This window comes from Eulemur rufifrons, chromosome 8 (assembly GCF_041146395.1).
Source record: "Eulemur rufifrons isolate Redbay chromosome 8, OSU_ERuf_1, whole genome shotgun sequence".
Lineage (NCBI taxonomy): Eukaryota > Metazoa > Chordata > Mammalia > Primates > Lemuridae > Eulemur > Eulemur rufifrons.
This window is the reverse complement of record NC_090990.1, coordinates 21143758-21156096: the sequence shown is the minus strand read 5'-3', so window position 1 is coordinate 21156096 and position 12339 is coordinate 21143758. Positions and strand designations below refer to the sequence as shown.

General features: G+C 42.2%; 1 protein-coding gene across 10 annotated transcripts in view; it reads left to right on the top strand.

The window, feature by feature from the left end:
- The first annotated feature begins 2928 nt into the window (after positions 1-2928).
- Positions 2929-12339, top strand: part of PUM1 (pumilio RNA binding family member 1) — a 125751-nt gene continuing 116340 nt past the window's right edge. For 7 of the 10 annotated variants that reach the window (XM_069479695.1, XM_069479694.1, XM_069479693.1 and 4 more), the window contains exons 1-2: positions 2950-3030; positions 7509-7882. In XM_069479695.1, coding sequence (XP_069335796.1) covers positions 7520-7882 — 363 coding nt within the window. In that variant the 5' untranslated portion in view covers positions 2950-3030; positions 7509-7519. Of the gene's footprint in view, positions 3031-7508; positions 7883-12339 lie in introns of those variants that run through there. The other 3 variants (XM_069479690.1, XM_069479689.1, XM_069479691.1) reach the window with 2 other exon arrangements.

The following is a 12339-nucleotide window of genomic DNA, read 5'->3' as shown; positions in this document are numbered from 1 at the left end:
CATTATTTATAGGATTGTTGAATTTGAGTGTTGACACTCTAGCTGTTGAATTAATTCCTTTAGCATTTAATGAGCAATTACTACATGCCCTGCACTAAGTTCATGTCTGGGGATTCAGAAATGAATATAGTATCACAGCTACAACAAAACAGCTACATTTATTGAGTACTAATTCTGTGTCAGACACCTTACATGTGTTCATTTAACCATAATAACCAGCCTGTGAGAAGAGAATTGATATCCTTATTTTACAGATGAGGGACCTGAGACTCAGAGACTTGCCCAAGGTAACACTGCCAAGAAATAGCAGAGTTCAGGATCTTTAACTTCCAAGTCTTGTTCAGAAATGAAAATTTCATTCTTTTATTTTTTTAAACAAAATTAACATTCTTTTTTTTTAAAATAAAGCTAATACATGCTTAATTTAAACAATGAGTGCTGATTTTCTCATACAGTTGCAGAAACACGAAGTTAATCATTTTAATTTTGGCAAGTGTGTTTAATAGAGGAAATATTATATTTCAAAGTTGCATTTCTTTTATTAGTTATTTTTTCTCATCTTTTACTTTTTTTTTTTTTTTTTTTTCTGTGAGACAGAGTCTTGTTCTGTCTCCTGGGCTAGAGTACCGTGGCATCAGCCTACCTCACAGCGACCTCAAACTCCTGGGCTCAAGCAATTCTCCTGCCTCAGCCTCCTAAGTAGCTGGGACTACAGGCACGTGCCACCAGGCCCAGCTAATTTTTCTAGTTTTAGTATAGATGGGGTCTCACTCTTGCTCAGGCTGGTCTCTAACTCCTGATCTCAAGCAATCCTCCCACCTCAGCCTCTCAGAGTGCTAGGATTACAGGCATGAGCCTGGCCAGGACCAGCAAATTTTTAAACTTTTGGTAGAGACACGGTCTTGCTATATTGTTTAGGCTGGTCTGGAACTCCTGGACTCAAGCTATTCTCCTGGCTCAACCTCCCAAAGTACTGGGATTACAGGCATGAGCCACCATACCCAGCCTCATCTTTTACAGTTTTGATATATATTTCACACATCATAAAATTCATTCATTTAAAGTGTACAGTCTGGAGTGGTGTGTGTGCCTGTAGTTCCAGGTACTCCGGAGTTGGAGGTGGGAGAAGCTTGAGCCAAGGAGTTGAGACTAGAGTGGGGAATATAGTGAGATCCCATCTCTATTAGAAAAAATAAAGAAAGTGCATAGTTCAGTGGTTTTTAGTATATTCACAGAGTTTTGCAACCATCATCAGAATCTAATTTTAAAAACTTTTTCAACACTCCCAAAAGAAACCCCATACCGGTTAATAGTATCTCCCTCCCTATTCCTGCTCCTCCAGCTCTCAGCCCTATATACCTATCTTTTGTTTGTTGGCCTTATATGATTTTTTAATGTCTTTGTCTAGTTTGGGTTTTTCTTTCTTTCTTTTTTTTTTTTGAGACAGAGTCTCGCTTTGTTGCCGGGGCTAGAGTGAGTGCTGTGGCGTCAGCCTAGCTCACAGCAACCTCAAACTCCTGGGCTTAAGCGATCCTACCTCCTCAGCCTCCCGAGTAGCTGGGACTACAGGCATGCGCCACCACGCCCGGCTCATTTTTTCTATATATATTTTAGCTGCCCAGATAATTTCTTTCTATTTTTAGTAGAGACGGGGTCTCGCTCTTGCTCAGGCTGGTCTCGAACTCCTGACCTTGAGCGATCCACCCGCCTCGGCCTCCCAGAGTGCTAGGATTACAGGTGTGAGCCACTGCGCCTGGCCTGGATTTTTCTTTAACAATAAGAGAAGTTCTGTATTTATCATGATGATTAACCATTTGCCTACCATGTATATTGCAAATATTTTTAGCCATTTTTTCATTTGTTCTATTTTATGGTATCTCTTCCTGTACAGATAGATGGTTACATTTGTTACAATCTTTGTCTTTATGATCTATTGATTTTGATTCATGATTATAAACATTTTCCCTCCTCCAATTATAGAGTTTTGCCCCCTAACATCTTCTGGTCTTTTATAGTATTGTGGTTTGTCTAAGTTTTCAAGCTATCTTGAGTTTAGTTTGAGATAGTATAACTATACCTTGTCAAATACTAGTGATTTGAAAAGTCAGTTTCATCAAATGGCCACATTTCCATTCATTTGTGAAACCGGACGGAATGACAACAGCCCTCGGGAAGACTCAGCGCTTACAGGCAGGGTGGGCTTCGTGTCCTTTGTTTAATGTTCTGCTGCCGCCATCTTGAAATTGGTAATAATTTTTGAACAAGGGCCCCGCATTTTTCATTCTGTGCTGGACCTCGCCAATTGTGTTGTACTGCTTGGAGTCCCAGGCACTGTACTAAGTAAACACTTGGCATACCTTATTCCACTTAATCCTCACGGCCATTTCTGCTAAGTAGGCGTTACCATCTCCCTCCTCATTTTGCAAATGGGGAAACGGAGGCAGGTAGAGTAGATAAGGCCACAGAGCGAGAAAGCTGCAATGAAGGGCTTTGAACCCAGCAAAGGGGTTCAAAGGGCGGCGCGGTCGCGGCCCCTCGGCACTGCAGGCTGGTACGCTGGGGGGAGCTGGCGAGGGCACGGAGAGCCGGGGGCGCTCGGTCCGAGCTTCCCGAGCATCCCCGGAGCGACCCCGCGTGCCCAGCGGCGGGCTGTGCGGGGCCGGGCGCCGCGCGCACGGTGCACGCTGAGGTGCGGGCCGGCGGGACCCCGCCTGCTGCCCCGGCGGCGCGCGCTCGCCTAGCGGGCGGGCACTCGCGCGCGCAGCGGTTGTGTTGCCTGCGAGTTTCCCGAGTTCACACAGGCCCCGGGTTGGCATGGCAACCAGGCAACCTGTTCCAGAGCCGCCAGCCTTCTCCGCACATGCCGCTGCCACCGCCGGAGCCGGGGCCAGAGCCTATCCCATGATGCACCGCGCCAGCCCAGTCCCCAGTGGGCCGCCATGTTGTCGGAGTGAAAGGTAAGGGGGAGCGAGAGCGCCGGAGAGAGAAGATCGGGGGGCTGAAATCCATCTTCATCCTACCGCTCCGCCCGTGAGTATCCGCACCCCGCCGGCCCCAAACGCTGCTCCGGACCTCTAGCGAGCAGATTGTCCCTTCGTATTGGTGTTTGAGAGCGATTGGGGGGGCGAGAAGAGCTTTGGAAAAGCCGCCGGGGCCCTGGCTGTGGCTTCTCACTTGCTGTTCCTCGTACATGTTTTGGAGTCAGCAGCAAGGCCCCTATTGTTATCAAAGGAGGGAGGGGGTGGGGAGCGGGGTCGAAGCGAAGAAAATGCCGAGGGTTTAGGCCCGGGCCCAGGGCGTAGACGTGCCTCTACATTTCTGCTCGGCCCTGTTGGGAGCCCCCGAAGATTGATGTTGCTGTTCGGTTTGATTTTTTTGATGGGTTTGCGAAGCCCCGAGTGTAATGTGTGGCCATGAAGTGTAATTCTGTGCCACCCCGGATTTCTTCGACTTCTTGAGCTTCCGTGGTAGCGCCGAAGGAGGAGGAACAATAAATCGCTTTAGAAGCAGCCGGGGCCCTGTGTCCACAGGCGAGACCCTCCGTGGGGTAACTTTGCGAGCCTTAAATGTGGAGAAGTGGCCATCAGGAAGTTTCAGAATGCTTTTTAGGCTCCTGGGTGCTGTGGCCTTTTGTTTCCGTGAGAGCTTGTGTTTTTGGTGGATTCTTCCTCTTTGAGCTTCCCTGTATTGGTGTCTCTTAACTCAAAGAGGGGTTTAGCCTTCGCTAGTGGGCAAGCCATCGAGATACACAATACTGGATAGTTTTAGCCCTCGCAAACATGCTTGGTAAACATAGGTCATTTGTTTTACTTGTCAGTACCACTCCCACGTCAAGTGAGGAATACGCTCCTGCAACTTTTTCCTCCCACGGTGGCCCCCCCACGTAAAAACCAAAACCCGCACACAACGTTACCAGAGAAGGTTTTATCCTTCCATAACTTGAGAGATTGTTACCCTTCATTGTTCAATTCAGAGGACACTGTTCCTAGCTCTCGCTATCATTTTGCTCACTTCCTTTTATTACCGGGATTAAGAACGAGATTTTATAAGGCTTTTCTTGGCTTCTGTTTTAAAGTCAGTTACTTCTGAAACAATAGGTTTAGCATTTTGTTTATTTTATGAAAACACACCAAGGCAAGCCAATATGTGGATTCCGATGTAGTTTTCGTGAGCAAAATAAATATTTTGACTCACTGCTAATTTTAACTTTATAAAACACTCTCAGGGGCTGTTGATTCTTTATCTGGGCTCTTTGGAAATACTCACGAGATCCTGAACTTTGAGTTAGTGCTTTGCCTTAGCCTCAAGTGAATTCATTTTGTCCAAGGCCGCAGCTTTTTGAAGTTGGAATCTGTTTAGTTTGGTTTGAGATGAACTCCTTTAAAATAAATTTATGACCACAGAATGTTTATTCAGTGTGGTAAAAATAAACACCTTTTAAACCACTAAGCATTTTAGTAAAAGGTGAGCCGTGGAGATAGATTAAAACGTGTTCCTTTGTTTGAATTAAACTCTATTGGTCATATAAAAAAATCCGCTTTGATGTAAACAGTTTGAAAGCTGTGGAAGAGTAGCTAGAATCAGCACTTAATTCTAGTTGCTTGAAATACTTATTTTTATAATGTGTCATTTAAAAAAAAATCACATTTCAAACGCTACAGATAACTTTTTAGCTTTGAGAGTTCCCTGAAAGGTATCGGCAATTTAAATATTTTCTGATTATTTAGGTGATTGAGTTCTTAATTTTTGTGCTGTAGTTGCCAAAATATTATAAAACTACCCAAGACACGTGTTAATTGCTTAGGTATTTGCTCACCTTCAGACTGTCTCTTCTGCCAGGTTTTCTCCTGTTTGGGAAACTGCCTTGCCTCATTAGGTAAAGCAGGAAGTCTTAGGGCACGCAGATAGCTATACAAAAGCCAATTGTTTTGTTTGGACATTTTTATAGGAATCTTGCCCTCCCTCTCCCTTTTTAGAGTGAAGTTGTGTTCAGTGTGTTTCAGTGGTAAACTTTTTTCATATGGAAATTCCTTGTTAGATAACTATTTTGACAGGTTTTTTGTTTCAGAAAAGATTGCATTTGTCATTTTAGGAATTCTCTTAGGGACTGGAGCTTCATTGCCTTAACTGGTGGTAACTAAATTCCTGGGGTCTTCAGCACAATGACTTTAATTTTGTCAAAAACTTTTATATCTATCTTATTTTGATTAAAAAAAACAATAAAAATGTTGTGAGGCAAAGAGGAAGAGTTTTGTTCATTTTCTAGATAAGGAAACAGGTTCAGAGAGGTTGTTCAGTGGTAGAATTTGGGTTTTGGAACTCCTGTCCTGTTCTAGAACAAAGATTGTTAGATTGAGATTTCCTTTTACAAGAAAATGGGGCTGTCCAATATTGGTAATAAGACGGTAATGAGTTTTTTTAAAAACCGAGCAGGAAGGCATTAGGTTAGTTTGCATTTTGCAGAGACCAAGGATGAAACAGCTGTGACTTTCTGGTGTTGGTACTTGAGCATGGACAAGATTTTATTCATGAAAACAGAAACTGAAGTCATAAAGCTAGACTTCTCCAGTACCCTGGTAAGGTGGTTGATGTATTGGAATTGTTGACTAGGTGTTTTCAAATTAGGCTTTGAACAAATTACAAATTCCATCCTGTCTTTTTACTTCTGGCTTCAAAGCATGAATTTAGTTGTGAGAAGCAATTGCTACTTTATCAGGAGGTTTAATTATTCAACACAGAGACAGTAGATTTCTCATAAATCTGTTTTTAAAATGCCAGGGTAGGGCTTGGGAGGAGAGAAAAGGCATTTGTAGCAATGGGACTGTTGGGCTGATAGCCTTGAAATTAGACTCTAGTGGTTGTGGACAGGTGTGTCCTAGTTGGTAACTGATTTATTTACTTTGTAGCATATTTTTTTAGCACTCACACAAGCTGACAAGTGTTCTATCTTATGTATAAAGGTGGTTTTTGTTTTAAGTAACTTAAATAGTAATGTTTCATGGTTACATTTCAGGGATTCTTTTTTGGTCTTCAGAGAAGAGGAGAGGATACAGTTACTGGAGAGTAGCAAGGGGTTGGTAGAAAGAACTGGACTTGGGTACAAAACATAATTATTTGAATCCTTTCTCTGCTACTCACTAGCTGAGTGGCCTTGAATACATCACATAACTTTTCTGTGCTTTCCTTAGCCTTTTCATCTGTAAAATAGGGATAATAATCCTTACCTTTTAGTGTTTTTGTTGTAAGATAGTTCCTACAATGTATTTGCTATGCTATTACTGTGTTGAGGCCTCTGGTTTTTATAGCGAAGCTTTCTGTACTTTCTAGTAAGATGTTTGAATTTGGTCTCTAGTGAAGCTTTCTGTACTTTCTGTTAAGGTGTTTGAATTTGGTTTTGCTCATCCTGTTTATGGGAGCTGAAGCACTAATGGAATAATAATGTGATTACAATTATAATTGTAAGTTTTTGGTAAAAATCTTGAATTTCTTTCTCTATCAACAGTTGATATGAAGATTTAGGCTAAGAATATGTTGTTGCTGTTCTTGGTCAGAGGGTCTTACTGTTTCTTTAAGGAATGTTATTATCAATGTTGGACCTTTTAAAGGGTCTTTTTAAGTTAGACAGTCTGAGCCATTGCTAATTATATATGGGTTTAGGTTTTTGTTTGGTTACTGGCATGTGTGTGCTTCAGCTGCAAAATTGTGATTTATTTATTTATTTATTTATTTTTTTTTTGAGACAGAGTCTCACTCTGTTGCTCAGGCTAGAGTGAGTGCCGTGGCGTCAGCCTAGCTCACAGCAACCTCAAACTCCTGAACTCAAGCGATCCTCCTGTCTCAGCCTCCCGAGTAGCTGGGACTACAGGCATGCGCCACCATGCCCGGCTAATTTTTTCTATATATATTTTTAGCTGTCCATATAATTTCTTTCTATTTTTAGTAGAGGTGGGGTCTCGCTCTTGCTCAGGCTGGTCTCGAACTCCTGAGCTCAAACGATCCGCCCACCTCGGCCTCCCAGAGTGCTAGGATTACAGGCGTGAGCCACCGCGCCCGGCCGTGATTTTTTTTTTAAAAGCTCTTGTTCAGTTAAAAACTATCTGCCACAGTTGGCTTAGGGTGCAGATAAGTTGGGTAGAGAAGCCATTGATCAAAGTCTAATTCTGTATTGTTACCTTGTGTAATAACATAAGCTTCTCTGGAGTTGTAATATTGAGTCCTGATCTTAATACTCTGTCAGAGTGTCTGCCAGCAGCTACATTTATTTCTGTACACACAGACTGGGCAACTTAAAAATGGAGGTTTCAGTTTAGGAAATTTTGTATGTATTATAAAATATTTAGCTACTTGACAGAAACTGGTTGTGTATGATTGATTTCAAAAGACATGGGTTCCTTTTTTTTTTTCTTTTTTGACCAGTAATGTGACCATGGAGTTCTTACTTTTAGTGTATGTTGAATTCTGTTTTAAAAGATGAAAATGTTAAACATTTGTCACCTGTTTGTCCTTAGGTGTTGGTGGAATGAGCGTTGCATGTGTCTTGAAGAGAAAAACAGTGCTTTGGCAGGACTCTTTCAGCCCCCACCTGAAACATCACCCTCAAGAACCAGCTAATCCCAACATGCCTGTTGTTTTGACATCTGGAACAGGGTCGCAAGCGCAGCCACAACCAGCTGCAAATCAGGCTCTTGCAGCTGGGACACACTCCAGCCCTGTCCCAGGATCCATAGGAGTTGCAGGCCGTTCCCAGGACGACGCTATGGTGGACTACTTCTTTCAGCGCCAGCATGGTGAGCAGCTTGGGGGAGGAGGAAGTGGTGGAGGCGGCTATAATAATAGCAAACATCGATGGCCTACTGGGGATAACATTCATGCAGAACATCAGGTAAAAAAAAGTTCACTATTTCAGTTTTGAAAATCTTTTATAATCACTGTCCACTTAGGATATCTGCTTTCAATGAATGTCTTTAAAAGCTTAAATTGCTGATTTAGTTTGGTCTGAACAGTCACTTGTTCTAAAGGATGATTGTTATAATATTGTCACTGGGTCATTTATCATTCTGGTGCTAAATATAATAGTAAATGACCAATTCATTTTAAACAGGACTTAAGATGGTTTTAATGTGTGCAATACATTTCTATTTATTTATTTATTTAATCCCTGTCCTTGGCTATGTTTTTTTTGTTTTTTGTTTTTCTTTTTGAGTTTTTTGTTTGTTTTTTGTTTTGAGAGAGGGTCTCAGTCTTTTGTCCAGGCTAGAGTGCAGTGGTAGCTCACTGCAACCTCAAACTCCTGGGCTCAGTCGATTCTCCTGCCTCAGACTCCCTAGTAGCTGGGACTACAGCTGTGTGCTACCATGCCCGGCTAATTTTTCTGTTTTTTTTGTTTTTGTAGAAACAGGGTCTTGCTATGTTGCTCAGGCTGTTCTTGTACTCTTGGCCTCAGGTGATCCTCTGGCCTTGGCCTCCCAACCAAAGTACTAGGATTACAGGCATGAGCTACTGTGCCCAGTGCAATGCATTTCTAGGAGTACTTTTTTTAAAATAAAATAATACTTTTTTTCCATTTACATATATGCTTTTAAGAACTGTTTGGGCTATTTAATACTTTTTTCCCATTTACATATATGCTTTTAAGAACTGTTTGGGCTGTTTATAGGACAAGTACGTATTTTAGAATCTTTTCTGTTGGGTGTGAGTGACTTTTGATTTTAAGATGTTATAGTTGAAAGTGGGAAGTTGATAACATCAGCTGCTCAAGTGAGATTTATTTGAAATGGGACTGATACATTGTGTTAGAGAGAAGTGATGTGGCTTTTAGGTTTTAACCACCTTTGTCCTCTTGTTCTAAGAACTTGTTTGGTTTTGGTAAATTTTAACATGTTTAATCTTATTAATCTGAAACCGTAGCTGGAATCATAGCATATTTTACCGAGAAGAGAGTTTGGCCTGATCTGTTTCCTGACTTCCTGATAGCAAACAACCAAATGATTAGATTGTTTTGATCAGGTTGTTCTTTGCAATTGGTTGAATTTGGAACGGTTCATTTTATATTGCTACTCCGAGTACTGATTAGCAAAAATGCACTGACATCTTTCACTAGGCCTCTAGTGCTTCTGTTCTGCTTCAGAAACAATCAGGCACAAGCACACTTGTCAAATCTGAATTCTGTTGTGCTTCTTCTGACCCCTCCAAAAAGGGCAGCATACTGTAGGTTTTTATTTATTTTTTTTTTAAAGAGATGGTGTCTTGCTCTGTTTCCCAGGTTGGAGTACAGTGGAATGGTCATAGCTCACTGCAGCCTTGAACTCTTGGGCTCACGCAGTCCTCCTGCCTCAGCCTCCCTAATAGCTGGGATTACAGAGCCACTGTGCCTGGTCCGTAGTTTTTTACCATGGTAGAAACAAAGGTAGAATTTATCCCCTTGTTCAGCAGAAATTTGTTGAGCACATTGGTCATAGGTCTCTGTTTTACTGGTACAATCTTGAGTATCCGTGCTGCTTCATAAGCATATGGAGGTGAGAGATGCTAAGAAGTATAAGGTATAGGGAGCTTTTTTTCCTATGCACTTAGGGTACTTTTTTTTTTAATGTTCCTTTTACTTAAGGCACTGTATTTGTTTCCTATTTGCTTGAAGATAGGGATCAAACTTTATTCATCTCAACATTCCAGTCCCTAGATTTTAGCATATAATAGAGCTTCAGAAGAAACTTATTGAATGCATGAATTCCTAACCCTTTGTCCTTTAAATAAGATTGAGGAAAAAGGGACATGGTCACAAAGATAAGTGTCTTGAATGCCAAGGTAAGATTTAAGTCAGCAGGCAGCAGGTTTTTGGGGGGTGTAAGTATGGAGTGACTTTTCTCTAGTGGTGGTTTGGGCAGACTGAGTTGGCAGTAAGAGGTTCCAGTGGGTTAGGGCTGAGGCTAATTGGACAACTACTCTAACCGACCTGAGGTGAGCAATGGGAAAGAAGGTATGGGACTGAGACATGCATAGAATTTGGTGATTGAATTAGGAATCTTAAATCCTGGGAAAATGAAACAATAGAGGGAAAGCAGTGCAGGAGGGCTCTGGTTTGAGGACAAGGTGATTAAATTTGGTAGTACCCATGTTGGGTTTCAGGTGAAGGCAGAATATCCCGATGGTATACTACTATAGGCAGCTGTATGTGTAGAGAGAGATCAAAGTAGGAGTGCATCCATGTACAGGGCAAAAACAGAAAGCCTGTAATCTCTGCCTTATTTGGCTAAACATTATATAAAAATCATCAACATTGGTTTTAAAAATCTGTAATATAGATCTATAAAATCTTGTGTTTCCTAATGATAGGCTGATGGGTGAAAGCTGAAAGGAGTATCAAGGTGCTTGGCCTGTCCTTTGCTAGGTGGGCAGATCAAACTCTAGGTCAGTCCTTGGCAGAACTCTAAGAGCTAAGGTGTGCTATGCAAGTCAACAGGTGTTATTGAAAGCTTACTCTGGCCTCTGTCTTATTCTGAGCCCTATCATAAGGAACCACATCCTGACTTACGGAGCAGTTTTATCCAGGTCAGTTAGCAGATTTGAGTTAATAATATTAAATGTCAAAACCTGTTTCCTACCCAGGGGGCCTAAACCAGTGACCTGACTTGGAATTGGCATTCATCATCATAATTCTGTTGAGCTGGACACTTGAGATAATGAAAAACATTAGGGAACCTAAGGGTAGTTGATATTTGGCAGTTGTGGGCAACCCACAGATTACTTCTCCTGCTGTCATTGTAGTGTATTGTAATTTGCTGGTTTTAGTGTTGATCTCACCTTCTGGACTGAACTGTTCTAGGGCAGAGACTGTAATGTTTTTCATGCCCTTTTCGCAGGGGGTATTATAAAACTTTTGATTGAATGAGAGAAGACTGGGAGTTTTTCAGTTTTGCCCTCCAGTAAAGAAGTGGATCTTATAGCTCAGCTGTCTTGCTGGGAAACACATGGCAACACGTAGAGCCACTTGGACATGTAGTGGTGGTGAGTGTAGTATTGTAGAAGATTGGAGGGGCATTATTTCAACTGGTTGAGAATCATTGCCCTTGTCAGCCACTATTTTTTTTTTTTTTGAGACAGAGTCTCTCTCTGTTGCCCAGGCTAGAGTGAGTGCCGTGGCGTCAGCCTAGCTCACAGCAACCTCAAACTCCTGAGCTCAAGGGATCCTCCTGTCTCAGCCTCCCGAGTAGCTGGGACTACAGGCATGCGCCACCATGCCTGGCTAATTTTTTCTATATATATTTTTAGCTGTCCATATAATTTCTTTCTATTTTTTAGTAGAGATGGGGTCTCGCTCTTGCTCAGGCTGGTCTCGAACTCCTGAGCTCAAACGATCCGCCTACCTCGGCCTCCCAGAGTGCTAGGATTACAGGCGTGAGCCACCGCGCCCGGCCTTTTTTTGTTGTTGTTGTTTTTTTGAGACAGAGTCTCATTCTTTTGTCTGGGCTAGAGTGCCATGGCGTTAGCCTAACTCACAGCAACCTCAAACTCCTGGGCTCAAGTGATCCTCCTGCCTCAGCCTCCTGAGTAGCTGGGACTACAGGTGCATGCCCCCACGCCCGGCTAATTTTTTTTAGTAGAGATGGGGTCATGCTCTTGCTCAGGCTGGTCTCGAACTCCTGACCTCAAGCGATCCTCCTGGCCTCAGGCTCCCAGAGGGCTAGGATTATAGGTGTGAGCCACCACGGCCAGTCAGCCACTGTTACTGATAGGAGAAAAGGGTAAGGGGGGGTCTGTCGGATCTGTCAGGTAGATTGCAGTGGAAAAAGAGGTTCAGAACCACTGATTATAGTAGAAACATTTACTGAGCACTTAAATATGTTCTGGGCACTGGGCTATTGTATTGCTTGTATCTAATCCTTATAGCATTTTTTTTCTTTCCTTTCTTTTTTTTTTTCCGCCCTCTCAACCCGGCTTTTCCTGACTCCGGTAAGAACCCGGAAGAGAAGGCCCTTATAGCATTTTTTGAGAGGTGAGAAACTGAAGCTTAGTTAACAGGCACGACCTGGTTTTGAAATCAGTCTTTTTGATTCCAGTGCCTATGCTTTATATGTACTTCTGCCTCCCTAGGTAAGACAGACCAGACAAAGAAAACTATTGCAACAAAGTATCACATTCTGAGGTCAAATAATTATTTTGCCATAATTTTGCTTGAAAGTTACAGATTATAAATTTGATAAGGTGATGAATATGAATATTGTTGACTTTTCTCCTGTAATTCCAGGAGTCCTTCCCCCTCCACCCCAAGAGCAATAATGCTAAAGTCCATTTTTTTTCCCCCGTTCTGTTTTTGTCACATATGTGTTCTAAGTACTGTGGGAA